The 25,295-nt window shown below is 67.1% G+C and overlaps 2 protein-coding genes across 3 annotated transcripts; one reads left to right on the top strand and one right to left on the bottom strand.

Annotated features, from left to right (window-relative positions):
- The first annotated feature begins 45 nt into the window (after window positions 1–45).
- SLC22A18 (solute carrier family 22 member 18) lies at window positions 46–20,432 on the top strand. Of its 2 annotated transcripts, XM_004759648.3 has the most exons (10): window positions 46–189; window positions 3,438–3,535; window positions 4,542–4,702; window positions 5,012–5,144; window positions 12,121–12,239; window positions 12,943–13,050; window positions 13,792–13,892; window positions 16,211–16,312; window positions 16,593–16,713; window positions 18,626–18,861. In XM_004759648.3, the coding sequence occupies exons 1-10, from the start codon at window positions 46–48 to the stop codon at window positions 18,811–18,813; spliced, it is 1,275 nt and encodes a 424-aa protein (XP_004759705.1). In that variant the 3' UTR covers window positions 18,814–18,861. The 2 variants fall into 2 exon arrangements, with proteins under 2 accessions (XP_004759705.1, XP_004759703.1); XM_004759646.3 differs by lacking the exon at window positions 13,792–13,892 and having other exon boundaries at window positions 18,626–20,432.
- A 504-nt stretch (window positions 20,433–20,936) lies between these two features.
- PHLDA2 (pleckstrin homology like domain family A member 2) lies at window positions 20,937–22,020 on the bottom strand. The gene is made up of 2 exons (XM_045066453.1): window positions 21,549–22,020; window positions 20,937–21,261 (listed from the first exon to the last, which is right to left on the bottom strand). Exon 1 carries the CDS (start codon window positions 21,953–21,955, stop codon window positions 21,560–21,562), a length of 396 nt encoding a protein of 131 aa, XP_044922388.1. The 5' UTR covers window positions 21,956–22,020; the 3' UTR covers window positions 20,937–21,261; window positions 21,549–21,559.
- Between the last annotated feature and the right edge of the window lie 3,275 nt (window positions 22,021–25,295).

The following is a 25,295-nucleotide window of genomic DNA, read 5'->3' as shown; positions in this document are numbered from 1 at the left end:
CTCCTGCTCAGATCCATCCGGGCTCTCCCACCACACCTGCCCGGGATGCGGGGAACCGGAGCCGCTGGGGGCCACGGCCAGCGTTCCAGCAGGATGGGCTCCCTGGGCCGTTCCCAGGTCGTCATACTCTCCTACGTGCTGGTGGCCCTGGAGCTCACCTGTCTTTTCATGCGGTTCTCCATCATGCCGGTGAGTACCCTCCCCCGGGCGGCCAGCCACCCGCCCGCCCCATCATCCCTTTCCTCCCTCCGGGCAACGGCAGGAGCTGGGAGTGGGGGCCCAGGGCTGCCCAGGCCCCTCACTGGGGACCCCGGGGGCTGTGCCTCCTGGGCTCTCCATCAGCACTTTCTGGGCCCCGGTGCAGGGCAGACCCAGGGAGGGGCCACAGAGAGCCACCCCCACGGCCACGCAGCCCTTGTGGAGGCAGCGCCCCTCCCCCTGGCTGGCCTGGCTCTGTCCCTCCCGCCCCGCCCGGGCCGTTGCCCTATCGATCCTCTGTCCCAGCAGCCACGGGGCTCCCGCCCGTCCTGGCTCAGGCCTCTGGGCTCAGGTCTCCTCGGCAGGGAGCCTTCCCTCCCAACACCTGCCCAGCCTTCCCTCCCAACACCTCCCTTCCACCTAGGTCGTGCTGGGTCAGTCCTCCTGTAGGTCGCCCAACGCCCCACTTCCTGTCCCACAATATTAAATTATTTCTGTCTCCCCGACCAGGGCGTGAGGGCGGGGCTGGCCCCATCTCTTCCCCAGCTGCCTCCCCTGGTCTGGAACTCTGCCCGGTGAGCGTAGGCGGTTGGCTGCTCGGCCATGGTCAGCGCTTGGTGCCTACCCACCGCTGTCTGTAGAGTCCGCCTTTGCTTGCCAGCTGGTTCCGTCTGTCCACAGACCCCTCGTGGGGCTGGCCCGGGTCTCCCCCTCCCCAGGCAGCAGCACCCAGGGATGTCCCCAAGGGCCTTTCCCATCTGGTCTGTGTGCGGCCATAGCACAGCTACCAGCCACTTTTTAAAGTTCCCGGCAGGGATGGGCGGCGGTGCCTGGGGGGCTCAGTGGGTTAAAGCCTCTGCCTTCGGCTCAGGTCATGTTCTCAGGGTCCTGGGGTCGAGCCCCACATCTGGCTCTGCTCAGCGGGGAGCCTGCTTCCCTCCCTCTCTCTCTGCCTGCCTCCCTGCCTACTTGTGATCTTTGTCAAATAAATAAATAAAATCTTAAAAGAAATAAATAAAAAATAAAAATAAACAAAAACAATAATACAAATAAAATTCCCCAAGGGATTCTCATGAGCAGGCTGTGCCCCGGGGTTCCGAGCGGGAGGGGCCCTGCCTCTGCTGCCGGGAGCTCCCAGCCCAAGGGTGCGCCCCAACTCCCAAGGCCTGACTCCTCTCCATAGCAGCCATGTGGGCTGGCCAGACGCCGCGCTGTCCTGTCGTCTGCAATGGCTCACAACATCCCTCCCTAGGAGGCTTGGTGCGGGGAGCGACGCGTGGACAGTTAAAGGCACAGAACAAGGGTGGAACATTCCTTTCTGCAAATGCTACCCGACCACCTACCAAGTGCGTCCTGTTCTCAGGACCTGGAACACAGCAGACATGGACTCCGCGATGCTTACACTGTGCGGTGTGGGAGAGAAGGCTTCTGCAGACGCTGGGAGGGCCCCCGGGCTGGGACAGGAAAGCCTCCCGCAGAGGGCAGGCTTAGAGGAAACTGAGCAAACCTGGGTGATGCAAAGGCCCTGGGGCAGTGAAAGCAGCGCAGCTAGAGAGGAGTGACCTGAGGGGAGATGGACATAAGGCCCCAGGAAGGCGGCCAGGGCGCCAGGAGGTTGCTGGCCATGGGGAAGGCAGGAAGCCGCTGGCTTTAAGGTCCGTCATGAAGGCTGAACCCAGGAGCTGCCGATGGATTGGCGGTGACTGTGCAAGAAAGAGGGGTGGTCAGGGACAACACCGAGGATTCGGACCTGAATGCTTGCAGGGGCGGACGCGTGAACCGTGGAGCAGAGGAGCTGGTCCTTGGGTGGGAGGGAGGGCGAGGCAGGTGTGAGAGCGAGAAGGTGGGCTACACTGGGGCGGGGGAGAGCGCGGCCTCACTAGGGGACCGTGGGATGACGGTGCGGTCGGGGCGCCGACAGGAGAAACCCGACCCAGAGCAGGGCTTCGGGCTTCCCCAGGGGCGCTCAGCAGCACCCCGAGCCCTACCCCACACCCCACGCCAGGAGCAGGGGGATTTCAGCTGCACTGGGGAGAGGGGTGTGCACCCGAGAAACAAAGCAGGCGTAGGGATGCCCTTGACCGAGCTGAGGGAAAGTACAGGGCGCGGGGCCGGGGCGAGGGCTACTGGTGTCCTGGGGCTGCCGTGACAGTCACCGAAGCTGGCCGTCTCCCAGTCTGGAGGCCACAAGTCTGAATTCCCGGGGTCTCAGGCCGCCTTCTGAAGCCCCCAGGGGATGGTCCTTCCTGCCTCTTTCAGCTTCTGCTGGTCCCAGCCCCTCCCCAAATATTCCAGTGTCTGCCGGTCTGTCCTCCGGCGTGGCTGTCCTGCTGGGCATGTCCGTGTCCAAAATTCCCCTCTGTGTAAAGACACCAGATCACCCTAATGACCTCACTTGAACTTGGTTCCCTCTGCAAAGACGGTATCTCCAACTACGGACCCCAGGAAACAATCGGGGGCTTCCGTGGGGGGAGGGGTTACCGGGTGAAGGGTATTGAGGAGGGCACACGCTGGGATGAGCACGGAGTGTTACACTTAACCACAGATCCGCTGAAGACCACCTCGCGGACGGTTACGCACCATATGGGGGGCCTAACCGAACATGAAAAAAAGACTCTTGTCTCCAAATAGGGTCACATTCCAAGTACTGAGCTTTAGGACTTTTGGGGGGACCCAATTCAACCCATTACAGGGGGGATCACTGGAGGCAGGGGCCAGGAACTCAGAGGCCAGGGTGCAGATACTGAAGTCCCAGGATTAGAGCGTGCTAACCCTCCCATTCCCTGGAGAGACACCGGTCACGGCCTTCCCCTCCCCAGGTGGGCGCCAGCAGACCCCAGGAGCCCCCAAGAGCAGGCATGGGTCCTGCTGGAAAATGGGTCAGCTTCCGGAGGCCATCAGGGTATTCGGGGAGCGTCTCTTGCTGGCCCCGGAAGATGCCACCGTCCACCAGGCAGCCTCGGATGGGTCAGGTGTGCCCTGCCGCAGGGAAGGAGGGCCAGTCCTCACCCTTACTGAGCATGGGGCCCCGAAAGCCGGACCCAGAGGCCCCAGGGAGCTCCTCGCTATGGGCAGCTGAGTTCCAGGCCCAGGGCTCCCTCACGGGCACACCACAGCGTGGTCAGAGCCAGAGGGCAGGCCTCCCTCCCCTCCAGTTCAGGGCAACCTCCCCCACTCCCCCCCCTACTGCGCACCCCAGACCCCCTGACCCTTCCCTCGCGCCCTTCTTGTGTTTGCAGTACTTGACCCGGCAGCTGGGCCTGGATTCCGTGGCCTTTGGCTACCTGCAGACGGCCTTCGGCGTGCTTCAGCTTCTGGGGGGGCCCGTGTTTGGCAGGTACCAAGGGGAGGGGTGGGCAGGGTCGCCCCTCAGAGGTCACAGGCTGGGTCATGCCAGCTTCCCCGACCTGAGCATGGGTCTGCTGCACAGGAGGGGCCTGCCAAGCACAGGCCTATGGTCCCTCACAGGCGGGGGGGGGGCACCCTGTACCCCTCCACCTCCATATCCACCAATCCTGGTGGCAGCCAGAGAGAGGATTGTTCTAGCAAAACTGGTGGCTGCAAACATCCAGCCCACTGAGCTGGGGGTCCCACCAGCAAATCTTCAGGACCCCTCAGGGCAGTGGGGGCGGGGTGTTGTTCCTGGGTTCAGGTCAGGGCAGCACCCATCCTTCCACAAACCCTGAGGAGGCCAGATCAGCGAGGCAGGATCTTCAGGATGTGCAGGAAACGGGCTCCAGAGGTGGGAAAGCCAGCGGGCAGGGGCTCTGGCAGGTTTCCTGGGGATGCTGGGGCAGGAGGAGAAAGACCTGGAGCCTAGGAGACAGGAATTTGTTTGTTTTCTTTTTTAAAGATTTTAGTTATTTATTTGAGAGAGAGAGAGAGAGTAGGAGCAGGGGGAGGGGCAGAGGGAGAAGCAGGCTCCGCCCTAACCTGGGCCTGACCCAGGTGGGGCCGGGGGATCCCGGGATCCTGACCTGCGCGAAAGGCAGAAGGCAGACCCTTAACCCTCGGAGCCCCCAGGTGCCCCTGGGAGACATTTACTGTACAACAAGCAGGCCCGGGCTCCGCTGGGGCCCCCCAAGGTTTTCTCAAGGGGAGTGGAAATGCCCCGCGGGGCCGGACACCCCCAGGAAATGGGAAGGAGCCCAGCAGAGGCTGGGGCAAGCTCAGGCCCTCCACGTGGAGGCCCTCCCCCAGCATCCCACACCCAGGTCTCCCTCCTTGGCCATGAGGGGATCCCTGTGGCCTAGAGACCTGGCAGCCCCACGGGGTGGGTGTCAGGGGCAGAGGAGAGAGGACCCTGCCTGGTATCCATAGGGCTCATGGCTTCGGGCCCCCAGGTTCGCCGACCAGCACGGGGCGAGGGCGGCGTTCACGCTCAGCTTCCTGGCGGCCTCTGCCTTCTACCTGCTCCTGGCGGCCGCCTGCAGCCCGGCCCTGCCCGGCGTGGCCTTGCTCTATGCCTTGCCCTTGCCTGCCGCCCTCATGCACGGGCTGCCAGGTAGGGCCAGGTTGGGCTCCTGCGGGAGGACTGTGGGTGGGAAGGTGCGGGGCACGTGGGGCAGGGGGGAGCCCGGGCCCAGGGTGCCCCCTGAGGAAGGTTGGGGGTGGCCAGAGCCAGAGGGCAGGACAGAGGTCACCTTCTGCATGCCAGTCTGGGCCCGAGAGTAGGACTGGGGTGGAGGGGGTAAGGTGTGACCCGGGGATGTGGCCTGGGGAGCAGGTGGGGGAGGGGAAGGGGCGTGGCCTGGGCCACAAGGGCCTCTGAGACGGGGCCGCCCCGCTCAGCACCCCCCCACTCCACCCCCAGCCGCTCAGATGGTCATCGCGGACCTGTCTGCGCCCGAGGAGCGGCCGGCGGCCCTGGGCCGACTGGGCCTGTGCTTCGGGGTCGGCATGATCTCCGGCTCGCTGCTCGGCGGGACCCTGAGCGCCGCGTGCGGGTGAGTGGCCGCGGCGGGAACCCGGCCGGGAGCGGGGGTGCGGGTCAGGACAGCGGAGACCAGGCGTCGGTCTCCCCATCTGCAGGCCCAGCCTCCTGGCCCGGGTGAAGGGAGAGCCGGCCGGCCCCACGCGGTGGGCGGGGTTAGTGGGTGGGCGGGGCTAGTGGGTGGGCGGGGCTAGTGGGTGGGCGGGGCAGGGAGCGCCCCAGGGGTTCCCAGCTGGGGGGAGGCGTGGCCCTCAGGGGACGGGACCTAGAGAAACCAGAGGGCAGGCCCTGGAGGCGGGGTCCCGGCCTGACCCGTGGGCACATTGTGGCCCGGGGGACGGCGTGGGGGGTCGCTAGGGGCAACCGGACCCAGTTTCCGGAGGTTTAGGAACAGCGCGGAGCCGTGTCTGTCCCAGGCGCCCCAGAGCGCGGCCCGGAGCGCGCCTTACTTAACCTTGGACGGGAGACACCTTGCCCTGGAGAGGCCCCGCCGGCCTAGGGAGGGGCACCTCATTTCCGCCGCCGGGAGACTGGTGCCTCACCCTGTTCCTCCTCCCCCGCCCCCAGCGCCCCAACACCCACTCACAATCGGTTTCTCCAAAGGATCGGACCTTGCCCCTTGCCTTCATTCAGACCCAAGTCTTGGCTTTCGGTCTGGAAGGTGGGTGCCCAGCTGTAGGGGGGCCGTGCCCGCCGGTGACCCATCCACCCTGTGCGGACGTCGCTCGGGGCGGGGCCTGGCTGGCATCTGAAGCACGCGCGCACTCCGTACACAGGCTCATACATGAATCGCACACTCAGCCACAAATCACACACACTCATCTGAGTCACACACTCATAGAGGAATCACACACACTCATCCACGAGTCGCACGCACACTCATGCGAATCACACACACACACACACACAAGCAAGCAAGCGCACGCAGCCTCCTCTGCTGACCCCAGGCCTCCCAACCCTGGTGACCCTCCGCAACAGACCCCCAGGGCGGCAGATGCAGCCGGGTGACGGCTGATCCCCGGGGACCGGGGAACAGGAGGCGAGGGTGGCCCTGTGACACCAACTCCCAGTGCGGAGGGACGTCTCTGTCCCCACCCCCAGCATTCTCCTCAGCGCCTGGCCTGTGCAGGTCTGTCTCCGCTGGGCTCCTCCGGCAGAGGCCGGCGTGGGGAGGGCGGGGCTCCGTCTATCAGGTTCCTCGCTGGTGTTTACTGAGCCTGCTAAGTGCCCTGGGGTTCCACGATCCGGATATGGCAGGGAGCAGTACAGGCCAAGTCCTCAGATGAAAATGACACGTATTTCTCTAAGGCTGGGGTGAGCCCCATGGGGTAGAGAGTAACAGCAAGACTGAGGGCTGGTGGACAGGTGGTCGCAAAGACCTCCCACTAAGGAGTGACGGGGGAGGCAGGAGGACGTCTGGGGAAGCAAAGACCCAGCAGATGCAAAGGCCCTGAGGTTGGGGGAGTGATGAGGCTGGTGTGGCTAGAGTGGGGCAGCAGGGAGGGGACGGAGGGGAGGTGCGTGGGGGGCCGTGGAGCCCTGGTCAGGTGTGGGCAGGGGAGGGGTGGGACCCGGCTACTGTGTGAACGTGGGAGCGAGACCTCTGCAGGGAGACCCGCCAGGTGGCCCCTGGCCCAGTCTGGACGGGAGAGGGCAGGGTCTGCCTTGGTTTTGTCAACAGGTGGGGTGCAGGTGTGAACTGAGGGCCCGGGGCCGGGTCGGCGAGCCGTGTCCTCATGTGGGTGGTGTTCAAGCCCTAGGAACTGGTTCAGGTCGAGCCCCAAGCCCCGAGCCCCGACGTGGTATTTCACGGGAGGGGAGGCACAGGGAGGACATGAAGGGAAGGCGATCCGGGAGAACATTCCAGAAGCCAAGGGGCACGTGGGTCCCAGAGGGGAGAGCCCCACCGCGCCGACGGGATGGCTGTGACCACGGTTCTGCCTGCGCGGGAGCGGCTGGGGTGGTGGGAGCAAGAGCAAGAGAGCGTTAGTCACCCCAGGAAGGTTGGGGGCGCCTGAGTCGCCTGGGTGTGAAGAGGGTGCAGAAGAGGGTGAGGCAGCGCAGCGGGGAGGCCCCCGTGCGGCCCCCCTGGACGCTGAACAGCCCAGCCACTGCGGCCGCCGGGCCCCTCGGGGCCCCGGGACAGGCGCTCTCACCTGTGAGCCGGGCCGCCCTGCGCGGCGTGCGGGCTGTCCGGGCCTCCCCCTGCGCGGCGTGCGGGCTGTCCGGCCCCCCCCCGCCCTCGCACCCCCCCCCCAGCCGTCACTTCCTCTCCCTTCGTCCCAGCTCCTGGCCCAGAGGACACCACTCACGGCCCTTTCCTGGAGCAGCCCCCAGGACGGGGACGGCCTGCACGCCTGCCCTTAGCTTCCAGAACCATCCGTTTGCTTCCTTGTCTTCTTCCGTCCCAACATAGAAGGTGCTCTACAGCCCCTACATGTCCTTGGATGGGTGGGAAAACCCGAGGTCCCGGGGGGAGTGAGTCTCCCCCATGGAGCTCCAGGAGCCTGTCCAAGGCCCAGGGCAAGTGGGCTCCAGGATCCCAGTGCCCCATGGCAGGGGCCAGTGCCCTGTCGGCCTGTCCTCCTGGGGCAAGGGCCACCTTGTGTCTTCCTCCTTCCCTCTCCTCCGTGGAAACCAAGGCACCATGTGAGGGCTCCCCGGCCTCCACCTTCCCGCCCACTGCGCCTCCCGCGACCCCTCCCCCACAAGTCCTCAGCCATGCCCCCCACCTCCTGGGAGCAGGGGGCAGAGAGAGGAAGTGGCCTTGGCAGCCTCCAGGTGTGGGACGGGCACTGGTTTAACTGGTTTGGGCTCAGGCTGGAGCTCACTCCACTCCCGCTGGGAGGCTGGGCTCCCGCAGAGGGCCCAGACTCCCTCTGAGTCACTTAGCAGGTGGGGACGCTCTGTGATTCATGGCCCAGAGTCAGGTCCCCGGGGAGGGGGTCCAGGGATTCCTGGAAAGGGGAGCCACCTGTCGAAGGAACACTGCTGACGGGGGGGGTCTAACAGTGGGACTCAGAGCGGGCAGCCCCCCACTCTCTGAGTGCCGTGGGCTGCTGCACACAGTCTCGGGTATGGGGGGCTCTGTGCCCTGCAGGGCCTCAGGATTTGGACAGATGCCCCTGAGGACGGCAGTTCAGGGAGACCGAGGAGGATGCTGGGGCAGCCCCCAGCTACAGACCCTGCAGTTCAGGCCAGCTGACGCCCCTCAGGGTCACCGGGCAGCCCTCCTGGGCCTGGTGGGCCCTCGGTGTCTCAGGGAATTTATGACACCCCTTATCTCCCTGAGGACTTGGGAGGTTATCTCGGCCTTGGGTCTGACTGGGGAATGGGAAGCCCTTATCCTGCTGACAGAGGGTTTCCGCCCCGTGACACGGCGACACCACTGTTTCCCCTGGAAGTTAATGAGTAAGCGCCTGCCCTGAATGACTGCGGCAGGAGGGACGCCTGGGTCCGCCCAGCAGCCTGCTCCCCTTCATGGAGCTCACCGAGGCTCTCCCCAGGCTCTCCCCACTGTGGGGGGCGGGGGGATAGGGACCCAGCAGGAGGACCCTGCGTGTCCCAGGCGCAGGGCAGTGCACAGACCAGGCCCAGCTGGCCAAAAGCTTGGCTCAGACCCGAGAGGTGAGGGAGAAGTCCACTGCTGACGGAGGCGCTGGCAGGGGCCGTGTTCCAGGCAGAGGGAAAGCATGTGCAAGGGCCCTGGGGCAGGAAGGAGCTTGGGACCTGCTTGGAGGCCGGCGTGGTTGGAAGTGGGGGGACCAGGTGCTCGGGGAGCATGGAGGGCCAGAAGGGTCAGGCCAGGCAGGGTTTCCTGGCCTTTTTTCTGGGACCTGGAAGGCAGAGGGAGGCTGAATCAGGAGCAGCCCCACAGGGCTTCCATGCTCAGACAGTGTTCTAGCTACGGCATCCAAGGACTGGGTAGGGCAGGGTGACTTCTGCGCCCAAGCCCCAGGCCAGACTCTGGTGACCTTCGCAGCCAGGTGTTGGGAGGCTAGGTCCCGCCGACCACAGCCTGTCCTCCGGGTTCCAGAGCAGAGTCCTGAGCCCCCTGGGGCCAGGGGAGCCTCGGAGCAGGGCGAGGGCGTCCTGTCACCTTGTGGCCGGACAGGGTGGGGGAGGGGAGCAAATGCACATCATCCCCGCAGGGTGGGCCGATGGCCCGGCCCCCCGCCCTCCTGATGATGTCCGTTGGCAAATGAGAGGCCCCTGGGCTGGGGAGGAAAGGCGAGCCCTCTGGGGCCCCTGGGAACCTGGTACCGGACGGCGTGTCTGGGGAGCCTCCATTTGCCTCTGAGGAGAGCGGGTCACCCAGCAAGGTCGCCCCAGAGAAGGGCAAAAGGACAGAGACTCGGGTGCCCAGAGTCCTGTCCAGAACCCCGTCCTGGCCTCCATCCCTCCGACCTCCTGTTGGTCACTCACCCGAGAACAGAAGGGGTGGGCGGACACAGAGCGGGAGCGTCGCGGGCCGCCGTGGTTGACACTCGGTCCCTATCTGGGCTCCAGGAAGCCCACAGCAGCTCCGTGGGATCCTGTGCAAAGGAGGCAGGAGGCCCCCCACAGGGGAGTTGACTCTGCCCCGTGCTCGGGGGCGCACTGACCCTATGGGCCCTGGAGAGGGGCGCCGAGCTGTGTCCTGGAGGACAGAGCGGCTCCCGGTGGGGGCACCAGGCCAGAGAGTCCCAGGCCGAGGCGACGGCCCTCCATGCGAGGGCGGGGGGCTGCTGAGCTGGCCGGCCGCATCTGTTCCCCGTGCCTTCTGCTCACCCTCTGGCACTTGACCTGGGGGAGCGGGAGGGGGCTGGTGGAGAAGGACACCCCACGTCCCCTGGGAAGCTGCACCCTCCCACTCCCTCCGGGGCCCCCACATTCCCCGTGCTCCCTTCGGTTTACCAGCCCTCACGCTACGGGGTGGGTCAGATGCCCCAAGGAGGGGCCTGGCTCTTTGCCACCACCCAGCCCTCGCTTGTCACCAGCCTCCCAAAATAGCCATCGAAGCGGCCGCCCCTGCTCCCGCGAATTTCCGGGGCATCTGGCAAAGAAAGCAGGTTCTGTCCCTGCCCGCCAGGCCCCGAGCAGTGACGTGCAGGTCCTGAAGAAAGAGCCTTCTCTCTGGGGCCAGCCGTCAGGGCCGGGGTGTCCCTGCCCGCGTCACAGATCAGTCCCTGCCAGCCCTGGCCCTCCCAGGCAGCTGAGCGCAGGCCTCTGACCCTCTGACCTGTCGGTCAGTGGAAGTGCCCGTTGGTTGGGAAGCCTGGCGGTCAGGAGGCCCGGATATCCACCATCCTGGGCAGTGGGGGTCGCGGGGGGTGGGGAGGGGGACAGAGATGAGCCAGTGGGGGAGGGGCGGGTCGGCGACTTCCAGCCCTACTGCCGACCACCTGTGTGAGCCTGGGCAGTCCAGGCTAGAGATGGGGGAATGTCCCCCCTAGCCCCTCTGATCCCATATGGGACAGGGCCTGTCCTGCCTATGTCTCCTGTAGGAGCTCTGTGTGTGCGTGTGTGTGCACACGCAGGAGCTGTGCTGGGGAGGGGCAGGGCAAGTCCTTTCTTTGCACTCCGCGGAGGGCCAAGGGCACCTTGCATCTATGCCCTGAGGTCACTAACAGGCGACGCTGGTGAGCTTGGGTTAGGACGCGGTGCCTGGGAACAGGCCACACGTGTGTCCATGGTCTGATGTTCCCTGGGGTCTTGGCTTAGGGTCCTCCCAGGCACACTTGTCCTTGGGGCCAGACTGGCCATCTAACGGAGCAGGCCCCTCTCAGAGGACGCGGTGCCCAGCGGGCAGAGTGCCAGGGGCTTGCGGAGAAAGGCGCTTGCAGGATGTGCAGGAGTTTCCTCCACGGCTGAGGGGAAGGGCTTTGAGGCCATGCGCCGGTCTGGAAGGTCAGAGAGGGGCCTGGCTCGTAAGAAGCTTCCATTCCCTCCCATCTCTCCCCTGCACCCCCAGGAGCGGCCCAGGTCGGCCTCCGCAAGAAATGGTAATGATCGGAAGGGCCCGCGACATCGGGTGACATTGGCTGCCCGGCCACCTGGCCCTTCCAGGGGAGTCAGGGGCTGGGTTTCCGCAGGGTGACTCGTGCGGGGAGGGACTTTCTCCGACGCAGAAGCTGAGGGCCCGCTGGAGTCTGGGTCCCTGGTGGCGCTCTGGGAAGGCAGGTGGGACCGTGTCCTGAGCGCGGCGTCTGGCACCCTTCCCTAGCCCGGCGTGCCCGCCCTGCAGGAAGATGGGGCGCCGTAGCGGGGGTTCCTGAGGACTACGGAGCGGGAGGGGAAGGAGGCCTGATGGGGCTGTGTGGGGGTCCCCGGGTGGAACCAGTCCAGGCCTCTGCACCCCTACGCCTCGGCCTCCCGCGCACCCTGTCCTGGTGTTCTGACCCGGGCCGTGTCGTTCCCCACCAGCCCAAAGGCCCAGACACGTGGCACTCAAAGGAACTGCCGAGACGTCCCCACCCCAGGAGGCCTTCCAGTCCCACCAGAGGGACGAGGACTGATCTGGGGACAGGGACCTCAGTTTCCTCCTCTGTCAAATGGGAAGGACGCGTGGCCGGCCCACTTCTGCGGAGCCATGCAGGGTCTCCTTCACATGGGAAGACCAGGCTGGGGCTGAGTCCAGGGTCCCCAGATGTGGGATGCCCTGCCCTGGCTGGGAGCGGAGGGTGCATGTGCACACACACCCACACATGCACACACGTGCACACACGCAGGTACACCCACACGTGTGCCCTAAGCCCGTCCTTGGGGGGCCTTCCTAACCCTCGGCAGTCTGGGAGCTGACCGTCTCCTGGGAGACTCCGCCCCGGCCCTCCAGGGCTCAGGTCCCCGGCTCTCACCACCGACCCCCCACCAGACCCGGGGATGCCAGAGGCTGCCGCTGTCACGGGAACATCAGGCACGGTGACAGCTTCACCTGCTTCTTCATCCCGTTGGGGGAGACCCCACACCCAGGGACCCCTGTCCTGTGTGACCACGACTCTCACCCCCAGGCTTCAATGTCCGGCCTCCGTGGCTCTCGTGGCCAACCTCGTGGCAGCCATCCTCAGCTTCACCTGCATCCCCATCAGCACTAAAGGGGTTAGCGCCGATGCTCCGGTGGCCCCGCCAGGTGAGCCCCGCCAGGTGCACCGTGCCCGGATGCCGGGTCGCTCCGAGGCACCCCCCGCCTCACCGGCCAGCGCCCCAGGCCTCCCCTCAGGGAGAGCTGGCCAAGACCAGGACACACCAAAGTGTCCGCAGTGGCTTCCTGCCCGCCGAGCCCAGCACGCGCTCCAAGCAATAGGCACGCGGGGCGGGGGTTAGGATTTAGGGGCCACTTGCATCCTCTTTCCCTCCCTGAGCCGCTCTGCAGCCAGGCGTCTCCCGGCTGCCGGCACCATCGGGGCTGAGCTGGGGGCGGTCTCGGGGCAGGAAAGCGTGGGGTGCTCAGAGAGGCCGAGGCAGGAGGCAGGGGAGGCCCAGGAAGGACAGGAGGGACCACGGGGAGGGGTGAGCCAGGACCCTGAGCCGCACGGAGGCAGGTGCCCCGGGGCGCAGGTTCTGGGGCAACGCCGAGGTGGGAGGCAGAGTGGTGCCAGCGAGGGCACGTGGGGCCTCCTGGGGCCACAAGGGAAGGTCAGGGCTCCACAGAGGGGCCCGCAGAGGACCCCACACCTTGGTGCCCAGTGACTGAGGAGTCAGGAGGGAGGGGACAGAGAAAGAGGCAAATACAGGGAGACCCCCGGGAAAGCCAGACGGGGGCGGGGGGACCAGGTCGGGGAGCTGGGGAGCGGGCCACCGCACAGTCTGAGTGGCCTCTCGGGGTCCCCCAGGCAGACCCGACGCCGGCGTGTTTGACCTGAAGGCCATCAGCCGCCTGCTGCTGCGGCCTGGTGTCCTGCCCGTGTTCCTCATCAAGGTGGTGTCCGGCTTCCCCTCCGGTGAGTCCCAGAGCCTGGTGCAGACCCTTCCTCTGCCTGGTGTCCCGCGCTCCACGCTCTCCCTGTGCCGTCACCCGTCATGTGGGTCCCGGAGAAGGAGAGGCTCCCTGGTGAGGCCGGATGGCTGCTCGGGTGAGGAGGGGAAGAGCAGGAAGCAGGCCCCACCTGCCACTCAGTCCTCGGGGTCCCCGCTGTGGCTTCCGAGCCCTGCTCTGGGGTCCTCTCACTGGGGGGCAGCGCAGAGACCAACTTACGGAGGTTTCATGCTGGTGCCCCGAGGAAGCTCTTGCCCTTGCGAAAGTGAAGGTCCTGGGGTCGGGTCTGTAGGGGTAAATGCGGAGGCAGGGGCTGCCTGACCTGGCCCTCACTGGCTGTCCCAGATTCCGATCGGCTCTTTGGGGTCACAGCGATGGGACCGGAGTGGCTGACTTCATTCAAAGGGGTCTCTGGGGGCCATGAGTGGGCACAGGGTCACAGCATCTCACACTGTCAGCCCTGGGGCCCCACCTCCCAGCGGCCCTCATGCAGGGTGCCCCAGGCTCTAGCCAGCTTGGCCACAGGGACGCTTCAGACCTTCCTGGGCACAGTCTGCACTGGTCTCTGGGGCCGTGCTTCCCCAGCCACAGACCCATGAAATCGGTCGCTGTGGCCTGACCAGGTCCCCAGCCCACTGGCAGGGGAGGTGGGCCCTGTGGCCAGGAGCTTGGGGACGACCAGGCGGCCCCTCCTCCCCTCTCCCAGGACTCTTCATGGTCATGTTCTCCATCATCTCCATGGACTTCTTCCAGCTGGACGCCGCAGAGGCCGGCTACCTCACGTCCTTCTTTGGGGTTCTCCAGATGGTAAGCGGCTGCCAGCGCTCAGGGCGTGCGGTGGGTGGGTCAGGGGTCTTCGGAGGCGATGGACCTCACAGCCTGCCTGCCGCAGTGTCCCTGCGGCACTGACGGTGAACTGTGGCTGGGGCGTGTGGTGAAGCCGCCCACCCACAAGCAGGCAGGTCCCCCAAGCTCTCGGAGTCTCTGACTCCTGATCCGTCCGGTGAGGGGAGCACGGTGACTCATGCAGTGATGACGTGGCTAAGCCCTCAGAACAGACCGGCCCCACCGGGTGACAGTCACTCTCTGTCCTTGTGAGATGCCCCGAGCCTGGCAGCTGCCCACCAGGAGATGCCCGAGACACGTGTCCAGGTGGGACAGGTGGCTAGTGCTCCAGCCCCACGCCCCAGCCGCCCCTGGGCACCGGCACCAGGCCCTGGGGTGGTGGGGACAGGTGGCGACGTGCTGCCGCCACCCCGGACGGCGGCCCAACAGCCGGAGTGCGGACGGGGCTATTCTGGGACCGTCTGGGGAGAAGGCAGTCCTGGACCGCTCCGGAAGCCCGTGACATTCCTGGCGCCCCCAAGCCATCTGCTCCCCGGCCCTGGGCCCAGTACCGCTCTGGCCCCCAGGCTGAAACAGCAGCTCCTGGGCGGCTCTGCGTGGCAGGCGGGGAGGGCCGGCCTGGGGGGACACACGCCACCCATATGGACTAAACAGTGACAGCACAGCCAGAGTCGGGGGTCCCTGGAGCCGGTTCTGAATGGCCACCCCCGGGAGGCTAGGATGGCATGTCAGCTAAAGCCAGCAGACCCCTGAGATCCTCGGCGGGCAGGGGGTGGACAGACTGGGGGCCTGTGGCCGGGTCAGGGGCAAGGGGCACGGTGGTGACCCTGCCTGGGACAGCAAAGGTGGCCCCTGGGGGTGGCCGGGCCCTGGGGGTGGCCGGGCCCCAGCCCCATCTAGAGGCTCTGTGGGCAGAGGTGGGGCTTGTGTTTCCAGAGAGAAGCCCAAACCCCCATTGTCCGGCACCTCTCTGCCCCCAGGCCCCCAGAGCAGGAGGGCCACCCCCACCGCGGGCTTCGCCTGGCCCCACAGCTGGGCTCCCGCCTGCTGCCCCCCCACAACCACTTCCTACCCCACTGTGAAGTGACCCCGAGGGGACCACAGCACCCCCTTCCCGCTTCCCGGTGTGGGGGTGCCTCTGGGGTTGGGGGCCAGGGGGCAGCGCCAGCCCAGATGGCCCTAACATGAGGGGACAGCGGCGCCACCCCGGGGATCTGCCGCCTTCGGTCCGTCGCAGACCTTCCCGCGAGAGGTGTGCCGGCTGTGCCTTCACCTATACCCCAGGCCGTTTCGCCGCGTAGTATGGGGTCGGGAGGGATGGAGATAAGCCTCCAGCCGCCTACACATCCCATGTGTCAGGGTGACCAGCACCCTGCAGGAGAATAGGGTCCTCAGAAGGGCAGAGGTGCGACTTTAGATGGGGCGGTTGGTGTGGTCTGGAAGGGCTGCAGGTGCAAAGGGCCTGGGGTTGGGGAGCTCACCCGCTGCTGCGCAGGCTGAGGCTGAGGGCTCGCCTCTGAGGCCGTGGCGGGGGTGGGCGGTGTGCAGGGCAGGAAGGGTCTGAATTTACTCAGACTGGGGTGGGGCTGCAGACAGGGTCCGCGCAGAGGCTGGACAAGGTCTTACGAGGCCCCCCAGCTCTGGGTGCTGTCAGAGAGGGGAACGTGGGGGCTTCAGGAGGCCCGCGTTAGGCCTGGGGGAGGTGCGAGCTGACGGGCCTGTTGGTTAACTCCTGGGTCCGTGCAGTAGTAACTTGCGGGGCATGGAGTCCAGGACTGTTTAGGTGAACAGGAAACTGAGGCACAACTCCACCGCTCCAGGGTTTGGGTCTGGGTGCGTCCGAGTGGGGACGGGCCAGACTCGCCCTCGCGAGCTGCTGAGAGCCCCCCAGCTGTGCGGCGCCGAGGGACCTGCCCAGGAGACCTTCCTCTACAAAAACAAGCAAACAAAGAAATCTGAGGAAGCAAGTCTGAAAGTAGGATTTTTTTTAAAGGACATTTATGGTTCTGCTTTAAAGCAGTCTTGTTAGATTCGCTTTGAAGGGGACCGCTGGCCCTCTGAGTGCTGCATGAGCACACAGGGGCCTGTGGGGGGCCAGGCCAGCACCCCTCTCCCCGGAGCCCTTGCGGCCACACACAGACTTTGGGACCCACTCTGCTACTAGGACCTGGTGGCTGCCAGAGCTGGGAGGGGACCCCAAGGGAGGTCCCCATCTGCGGGGGCACCCCCCAGCCGGTCCAGCCCCCTCCCACCACAGCCCCTCCCCCTCGTCTCCCCAGGTCATTCAGGGCGTGGTCATCGGCCGGCTGAGCAGCTACTTCTCCGAGGGGGCCCTGCTCCGGGCCGGCGTGCTAGTCTTCGTGGTCGTGGGGCTGGCCATGGTGAGCATGTCCCTCTGGGCTGTCATACAGGGTCGGGGGGCGGGACAGAGGTAAGCCCCCAGCCGCCTGCACATCCAATGTGTCATGAGTGACCAGCACCTCCCAGGAGAATAAGTTGGGGTCCCGGGCCCATCCCCCAACCCTCTGCCCATGCCCAGGATGCAGTGAGCCCCTCCACCCCAACCGGGGCCGCCCTCCATGGGATTGCAGGGATGGGCCCTTCCACCCGGCCCCTGGTGGCTCCTGGTCACCATGGCCTCCCCGCCCCGCCCCATGCCAGGCCCTGATGTCCAGCGTCTTCCACTTCTGCCTCCTGATGCCTGGCCTGGTCTTCAGCCTGTGCGCCCTCAACGTGGTCACCGACAGCATGCTGACCAAGGCTGTCCCAGCGTCAGACACGGGTGAGAGCCACAGCCCCCGGAGCCAGGGAGGGGCAGGCCCTGGGAGGCCCTGGGCCCTCCTCTCTGGACAGCTTTCTGGGCCATTTCAGACAGAGCAGCTCCTCCAGTTCCAAGCTGGGTCTGCCCGGACCCAGTGAGTGCGGAGGGGCGCCGGCGGCCTGGGGTCCGAGAGGGGGTGGGGCGAGGGCAGCTGCGGCAGGCGGCGAGTTGGCTCAGGTGCAAATCCACCACCTGGCTGGGCCGGGCCTCCCAGATGGGAAGAGGGCTTCCTGGAGGTGGTGTTTGGCTCTGGAGCATGGGCAGGATTTCACGGAGCAGGAGGATGGCATTCCCGGCACCCCAGGGGGGCAGAGGTGTGGAGGGAGGTGTGGAACCCAAAGTCTCCTGCAGGGGCCAGTTAGGAAGGCGGCTCGGGGGGCCAGGCGTGGTCAGCACAGGAAGGGGCTGGCCTGCAGGCCGGGAGGAGGCAGGAGCCGGCCTTCTGTTCCCTCCCCGGCACCGGGGGAAGGGGGCGTGGAGGTCCTTCACGAGTGAGTCCATGCAGGCTGTTGGTCACTGTTGGTCACTGTTGGTCAAACCTAGGAAGCCCCCGGCTCCCCCCCCCCCGGCCGGGTAGGACACAGGTGTCCCCAGACAGGGACCCCTGTCTGCACTTCGCACCTAGCTCTGTGTGGTGAGGCCCGAGTGTCCCATCCACACTCAGGCCCCGGGGCCTGACAGGGCCGTGGCTACTGCCCACCCCCTCTCCGCTCCTGGCAGGCATGGTCCAGGCCTGGGACAGGCCAAGTTCACGGGCTCCAGCGGCTGGTGGAGGGTGAAGATCTCAGCAGCCCTCACTCTATCTACCTGTCTGTCCGCAAGGGACAGACTGAGGCCTAGAGGCCCAGATGGGAACCAGGTGGCTGCTGGGCAAGGCCTCTCCCGAGGGCGGCCGGCCGGGCCTGGAGGGCGTCCTGGAGTGGTGGGCTGGCACCCAGGGGAGGCCAGGAGGAGGCAGGGGAGCCAAGTGTGGAGAGATGGGGCCAGGGCCTGGCAGGGAGGAGGCCCGAGCACTCCCAAGCCTCTGGGGCCACACGGAGCCCGCCCAGGGGGAACCCCAGGCCCCACCCCTCTGCTCAGAAGGAGCTGGGAGCCGGTTCTCAGCACCAGCCTGGGAACCCGAGACCACAGAGGGGGTGGTAATTGCTCCCCGGTGTCTACAGGGCATGTGGGCGATGGGAGAAGCCGCTCTTAAATCTCCCCCACGCCAGCCCCTGAGCCCAGGCGGGGCCTCACCAGGCAGCTCCCAGCCGGCCCAGCGGGGAGACGGGAGAAAGAGACAGACAGACACGGGGCTGTGAGCCCCAGGAGCCCAGGACCCTGGGGGCCATGTCCCGTTGATGTCACCCACATGCACAGTGGCTTGCACAGGGCCCAGCCGCAGGGAGCGCTGTAGTGACGGGGTGGGGGTGTCTGGCAGCGGGGACTCAGGCAGTGAGGTGAGCCTGGGAAGTGGGTGGGGGAGGCACTCATCCGTCCACATGAGGGGTGGGGGCTGTCGGGTGATCCTGGGGGTTGTCAGCCTGCCCGGGACCCCAGCCCCACGCCCACCCTTCCCGGTTCCTGGCCCCATTGGGATGCCATCGCCCTGGTAGGTCTAGGAGGACAGGGCCTGGCCTGTGGCTCCACTCCCAAACTCCTCGGGGGCTCTGGAACTTTCTGGGCCATGGCGCGGGCTCAGCCCCACCTCTGGGTGGTCCAAAAGGAGCAGACCCACGGGTCTGGGTGGAGGGAGCCAGGGCAGCAGGGCCAGGACCGCGTGGGGGGTGTGGAACAGGGGAGGCCTTGGCTGTGTCCCGGGAGGGGGTGGCCAGGGCAGTGGTGCCGAGGGACCTGGCCGAACCTGACTTGCCCCCCTGCCCTCGCCCCTTAGGGACCATGCTGGGCCTCTGCGCCTCCGTGCAGCCCCTGACTCGCACCCTGGGGCCCACCGTGGGCGGCCTCCTTTACCGCAGCTTTGGGGTCCCCATCTTTGGCCACGTGCAGTTTGCCACCAATGTCCTTGTCCTCCTGGTGCTCTGGAGACTGCCTCTGCCCCAGAAGACGGACAAAGTCCGGTGACCACAGTCCCCGAGCACAGACTGGCAATAAAGCCTTCATCCAGCCTAATTTCTGCAAAGTCCTGTGGGTTGAACAGGGCAGTTGGGGGTGAGCGCCAGAGGGATGGAGAGGCTGGAGAGCTTCCTGGAGGAGGGGCTGGCCGCAGAGCCCCAGGGCTCCTGAGAGAGCGGTGCTGCCCGAGTTGACCTTGTGCGTTGGGCCCTGCCCCCTGGAGGGCATTGCCGTCTGGTTAGAAGTCTGTCCCCTCCTTCCCCTCTGCCACCCCCACCCGGAGAGCGCGGAGCAACTTGGCGCCCGGAGCTTGCAGCCCACCCCCAGTCCTCCGACGCGCGGCCTCGGGGCTAAGCACGCCGCTGCCCATTCGCCCTTGTCAGTCACCCCACGTGAACAGAACGAGGATCAGGAGTTCAAGGCTTGGAAAGAGGTCTAGGGAGACGGCCGCACTCCCTGGTGGGGGCGCCTGGTGGGTGGAGCCAGGCAGCAAGTCATGAGAGCCGGGGAGCCCCTTCGCCTCCCACCCCGTCTGGGGAGAGGGCACTAGGCAGGGGAGGCCAGCATGACCAGTCCAGAGAGAACAATCCAGTAGTGGGGGCAGGCGACCCTGAAACCAGGAAGGTCACCCCCCCACCGCCCCGCACACAGGCTGCCTGGAAAACTGGTTGTTACAACTCGGGACCCCCAACCCCCCAAAATTCCACGGTCCCGACCAGAGGGACCACAGAGAGCAGAGGTCCGTCAGCTCTCCTGGCCCAAGAGCTCAGACCAGACCAGTTTCTGTGTGAACTGCACGGGGGACGGGGACTGACCCTTAGTCTCCATAAAGGTCTGGGCAGGACAGGGGTGGATCTGAAGCCTGTGCAGGCCCCGGGGCCACTCTCTCTCCACTTCTCCAGAGGAACCCCTCCCCCAAGCACAGGTCGTGTTCAGGAGAAAATTCCTTGCAAGGAATGGTTCCTTTTCTTTTTGGAGATTTTATTTGACAGAGAGCTTGTGCGCGAGCACAAGCAGGGGAGCGGGAGGCCGAGGGAAGGGGAGAAGCAGACCCACAGGGGCCTGCAGGGGCCCAGAAGCCGGCTCGATCCCAGGATGCTAGAATCATGACCTGAGCAGAAGACAAACGCTTAACAGACTGAGCCCCCCAGGCGCCCCACAAGGGATGGTTTCCTCCGGTTTCCCAGCGAAGGGGCAAGCGCCCACCCCCTCGCCCCAGTCAGCCCTGAGACCCAGCAAGGAGGCCCACGGGGCTCCCCTGCGTCCAGTGTGAGTGACAAGGCTTTAGGGCCCAATTCTGGTTCTTCACTCCCCACGCCACTGCCTCCCACCCTGATATCCTTCCCGCCAGAAAGGTCCCCGAAATGAAGTTTCCCCTCAGCAGGCTGAGAACAATGTCCTGTTCTTCTGTCCTCTGGCCAGCTCATCACCAGTGGCTGGAGGAACTCACCTCGAGTCCTCCCCACCAGGCAGCCCCGGACACACTGTGTTGGCCAAGCCCAGAGGAAGCAGCTGGGCGGGCAGGGCAGAGGCTGCCGCTTGTCGGCTGCCAACCACGGGGAACGGCCCAGACCTCCCACTACTTGCCCAGAAGCCCCGCTGCCTTCCTAGCCCCACAGGGTGGGTGCCGGCCAGCAGGACCTGGCGGCCACATGGCCAGGAGCGGCTGCAGCCGCAGGGTGGGGTGGGGTTAAGGGGAGCGCAGCCGGGCAGGCGACCAGAGGCCTGAGGCTTCCTTCCAGAGGGCTGCGGGACAGGTGGCGAGTGGTGGTGGGCGGCCGTTGGGGTCTGTGGGCAGAGGAGGTGCACCGACCTCAAGGGGGCAGTTTGAATGACCTCCCTGGGCAAGCACCAGCCCCGGCCTTCCAGCCCGCCCCCCCTCCTGTCCTCCCGAGGCACACCCAGGAGCAGAAGTCAGCCGGGGCCAAACCTCGGGGCACTTCCCAGCCTCGGGAGAGGCTGCTTGGCAAGGAGGGCGTGAACAGGGCCGTGCAGATGACACTGCGCTCGTTCAGACAGCTCTCCCCGGGCCCTTCCCAGACGCCAGGGTGGTGGCTCTCCCCACCCCCACCCGACGCCCACGGGCAGGGCCACCAACCGGCCGCAGGAAGCTCACGGCACCAGGCCTGGGCTGGTAGAAAAGGGAACAGATCAGTTTATTTGGAATGAACACATTGATGCAAAACGAACTATTACGACAGATGGTTCCATGATAACCACCCAATAAATACATAGATAGTCTGATAATTTAAGGCGCCCGCTCAGCGGGCCGAGGCTCTGTGGCTCTGCATGGGAAGATCCTTCCGTGTGGGTCAGGGACACGGCTCCCGGCCTTTGTCCTCACTGTGGTCAGCGGGCGGGCGGCCCGCCCGGGTCCCCCGCAGTCCCGGGCGGCCCCCTGGGTTTCCTGCCGGCGGCGCGGCCCCGCGTCGACCCGACTCGTCCAGTGCGCGGCTCCTGGAGAGGGTTGGGGGGAGAGCAGGCGGTTAGGGCGCGCGGAGGGCGGCCGGGGTCCGGCCGGCGGAGGGTCCCCCCGGGGCCCCGCGCGCGGACACGCGGCCGCGGTCCCCCGCGCGACGGCCTCCCGCGACGGTCCCCCGCGCGACGGCCTCCCGCGACGGTCCCCCGCGCGACGGCCTCCCGCGACGGTCCCCCGCGCGACGGCCTCCCGCGACGGTCCCCCGCGCGACGGCCTCCCGCGACGGTCCCCCGCGCGACGGCCTCCCGCGACGGCCGGCACTCACCGCGGCGGCGCTCAGGGCGCGCGGGCCGGCCGGGACTCGGGGGGCGCGGCGGGCGCGGCGCGCTCCTGGCGGCTGCGGAAGTCCTGCAGGGCGCGGCGGTTCTGGAAGTCGATGAGCGCCAGCGTGATGGCCGCGTTCCAGCAGCTCTCGCCCGCGCAGCGGAAGTCGATCTCCTTGCGGTCGGTGGTGACGATGGTGAAGTAGACGTACTTGCCGGTGCGCTCCACGCAGTCCACCTTGAGGATGGAGTGGAAGCGCAGCTCCTTGGGGCGCGCGCCGGGCCCGGCGGGGAACAGGCGCAGGCGGTCGGGCGTGAGCACCCCGCGCTTCTTCTTCCACAGCTGGAACAGGCTGTCGCTGCGCTTCTCCAGCTCGCCCTCGCGCAGCACCTCGCCCGGCGTCCTCATGGCGGCGGTGGCGGCGGCAGAGGCGCGGGCGGTGCGGACGGTGCGCTCCGGGGCTCCCGGCGCCGCCTTTATAGGGCCCCGCCTGGGCTCGGCCCCGCCCCCGCGCCGAGGCCCCGCCCCTCTCCCCGCCCCCTGCCCCCGAGACCGCGCCCCCGCCGTCCGCGGCCGCGGGAGGCCGCGCGCTCGGCTCCTGTTCCTCCGCCGCCCCGGCCCCGGCCTCGTGGGGTGACTCGCGGTCCCACCCCGCCCCGGACGCCGGCCCCGCGGAGGAATGCGCTGCGGCCGGCCCTGCCCGCGGTGACTCACCGCCGGGGAGCCCCGGGAACCGCCGGGGGACGGGGCCGGCCCAGGGCGGGAAGTCCGCGGGGCCCGGACCCCCACCCTCCTCCAGGCGCCCGGGCAGCTAGTCCTCGCGCGCCCGGAGAGCCCTTCCCCGGGAGACCCTCCGAGGGCCCTGCCCCGCCGGCCTGCTCTCCCACCTCCACCCCGCGGGCCGCCCCTGGCCGGACCTTCCGTCTTCCCCACCCCGGGGCCAGGCGGACGCGGAGAGCGGGTGCTGGGAGCCTGCTTTCTCCTCCGTGAAGTGGGTGGGGACAGTAACACTTCTGTTCGATGAGGGACGCGGGGACAGTGCCCCGTGGACGTGAGGGAGCCCCCTTCCTCCCCGGGGTCCTGTCCTTCCCGCGCCCTCCTGCCGGCTGGCCCCCGCCTGCACCCCCCAGGGGGTAGGGGGGCCTCCGAAAGACCCTGTGGGTGCCGAAAACTCTGCTGGTGCTGGAGGCTCAGCCTGGGGCGGGCGGTGGGGGCGGCTGAGTCATGCTTCCCAGTAGGAAGGGGGGGCGGGCTTTTCAGTTACTGTCTCCCTTTTATAGGAGCAGGAGGGACGGCTGGCCCCGCCCGGTTCCCAGGGGTGGGGGTGGAGTCCCGGAGAGGGTCCCGGCGGCCAGGGCCTCTTCAAGACACCCACTTTCCAACACCCCCACCTAGCTGTGACCCTGGGAAAGGACCGCACACCGAACAGGAAGGGCCCGGGCGCCCTGGCGGGCTGGGACAAGGTTGCAGCGCAGGTGCAGGTGCGGAGGAACACCCAGGTCCCTGCTTCCAAAAGTTCTCGCGCTGGTGAAGGCAGAGCACAGGAGGAGCCAGTGCGGGTTCAGGAAGCCGGGCCTGCGGCTGAACTGACCCTCCCCCAGCCACCCCTGTCCCGTGCCTGGGAAGTCCCCTAACCTCGCAGAGGGCAGTCCAGAACCCCGGCCCTTGGGGGTCACCAGCTCGGACCAGGGGCTTGGGGCTAGGAACCCGAGGATGGGAGTCCTGCCTGCCCTCAGGAAGGAGACCCTGGGGGCCCGGGGCCACGAGGACAGCTTGAAGGAGTCCCGGGGAGGGGGTGTTGCCTGCGGAGCTGCCCAGGGGGCGCCCAGGGGTGCTCTTCTCAGCCCCATTTCACAGAGAAGTGAGGCCTTAGGGAGGAGGGGCCCTGGTGGGAGGGGTGAGGCCGGGGGGAAGAAGAGGTGGGGGGCTTGAGGTGCTAGAGAAACAGACTGAGTGGGAGGAAGGGGCTGTGGGGGCCCCCCAAACCAGGGGGTGCCCAGTGAGGCCAGGTGAGGCCTTATCTCCTTGCCTCCCACTGGCCAGGCCTCTCCAGGGAGCGTTGGCGGGCCAGCGACCCGGGGGGTGTTCTGACAAGTGGGCGTCACAGGGAGTGGGGAGGAGCCTTGGCCTCCAACCTGGGAGGGAGACCCTGGGGCAGGGCAGCCTGGGTGGGGTTCCCCCACGGTTGGGGGTCGGGAGCTGGGCCCACCCAGGCAGCTTCACTAGCAACAGCTCCTGCCCTGGGCCAGCAGCGGCCCCGTGGGCCACCTGCCGCCGGCTCCTGCTCCCAGCTAAGAAGCGTGAGCCTGGAGCCAGGAGAGGGCCCCGTGCCCGCCCCTGAGTAGGCCCATCGGGAGGACCCTCTGGGGCAGGGAATTGGGAGGGATGAGGATGCAAAGCACTGCCCTTGTAACCCCAACGGAGGACCTTTGGGGGGAGCTCCCTCCCTGAGCCATTTGGTGGCTGGGAGCCCAGAGGACCCAGCAGGGAGACGGCTTCCCGCCGGGCAGTGGGGGCCCTGCTGCGAATTCGGCCTGCACCCCGCGGGGACCTGCAGCCCACCAGGCTTCTTGGCCACATGGGTGCCGGCCGGCCGGCCGCGCGCCGGAGAGACAGGGGCTCCGTTCGCTCTTTGCCCTTCTTGGGCCCCCAACAAGGTGGGGGCTGCTGGGGTCACTTTTTCAGACTTGCAGGGAATGGAGGGTGGGGCCTCAGAGAAGTCAGGGCCTCAGCCGAGGGTCCCGCTGCCAGCCTGTGCACCCCAAGGCCCCGGGGCAGGAAGTAGCCCCACCCAAATGAACAGGGAGGGACCTTGCCGGGCTTTGCCTCCCATTGGTGGCGTCAGGCAGTGTAGGTCAGAGCCAAGTTTACTAATATTTATCCAAGGGTCGCATCCGGGATTCACGCACAGCCTGTCTGGGGGGACACCCGCTCCTGCCGCCAGGCAGACAGGCTAGTCCCCAAACATCCGGCCAGGGGCCCTTGCGGTCCCGTCCGGCTGGGGGAGGACGTCAGACGGCCCAGTCAGAATGATGGCACCTCTCTGAAACGCCCCTCGTGAGCTCATCCATGCAGCCGTGAGAGGCCGAGCCCCGGAGGCTCTCGCCCAACCAGCCTGGGAAGAGCGGCCTGGGAGGAAGCCGTGCGTCACGGCAGCCCAGGGCAGCCCAGGCGCCCCGGGCTCCATACCGCCCTCTTCCTGTGGGAGGCGGTGCTCAGAACAGCCCCGGGGCTGGGGAGGGGGGGGGGCTCCCTGCTTCCCGTGCCTGGGAGACCCTCTCCCCCGGCCCCCTCCAGGAAGTCCCCTCAGATGGTCAGAGCATACCCTAAAGCCTACTCCCACCAACTATGCACTGCTGGGAACTGGGGTCCTGGTGGTGGCTCCAGTGTGAACCCCGGGAAGGTGGGGGAAGTCCACGCACCTGGGAGATGGCCTGATGCCACCTGACCCGAGGCTGACATGGCCCATTGGCCACCGCTGCCTGCCACCGGGCCCGCCCTTGATCTCTCTCCTCCCATCGGGAACCTGGGAAAAGGGAGAGGCCGGAGGGCGGGAGGCGGGTGTCACCCCGACTTTCACGGTCAGCCTGGTTTCCTGTGTCCCTGTCCCCCTCTCTGGTTCTCGGGGCCCTCGGCGGGAGTCTGACAGGTGGGCCTCCGCGCGAGACGCTCATCAGTGAATCACGGCCCCTCCCCTGCCCAGAGCCCCTTCCTCCTCCTCGGCCCCCAGCAAGCGTCCATCCATGCC

The sequence above is a fragment of the Mustela putorius genome, unplaced genomic scaffold (genome assembly GCF_011764305.1).
Source record: "Mustela putorius furo isolate JIRA1106 unplaced genomic scaffold, ASM1176430v1.1 tig00000127_pilon_pilon_pilon, whole genome shotgun sequence".
Classification (NCBI taxonomy): domain Eukaryota; kingdom Metazoa; phylum Chordata; class Mammalia; order Carnivora; family Mustelidae; genus Mustela; species Mustela putorius.
This window is presented reverse-complemented; position numbering and strand designations above follow the sequence as displayed.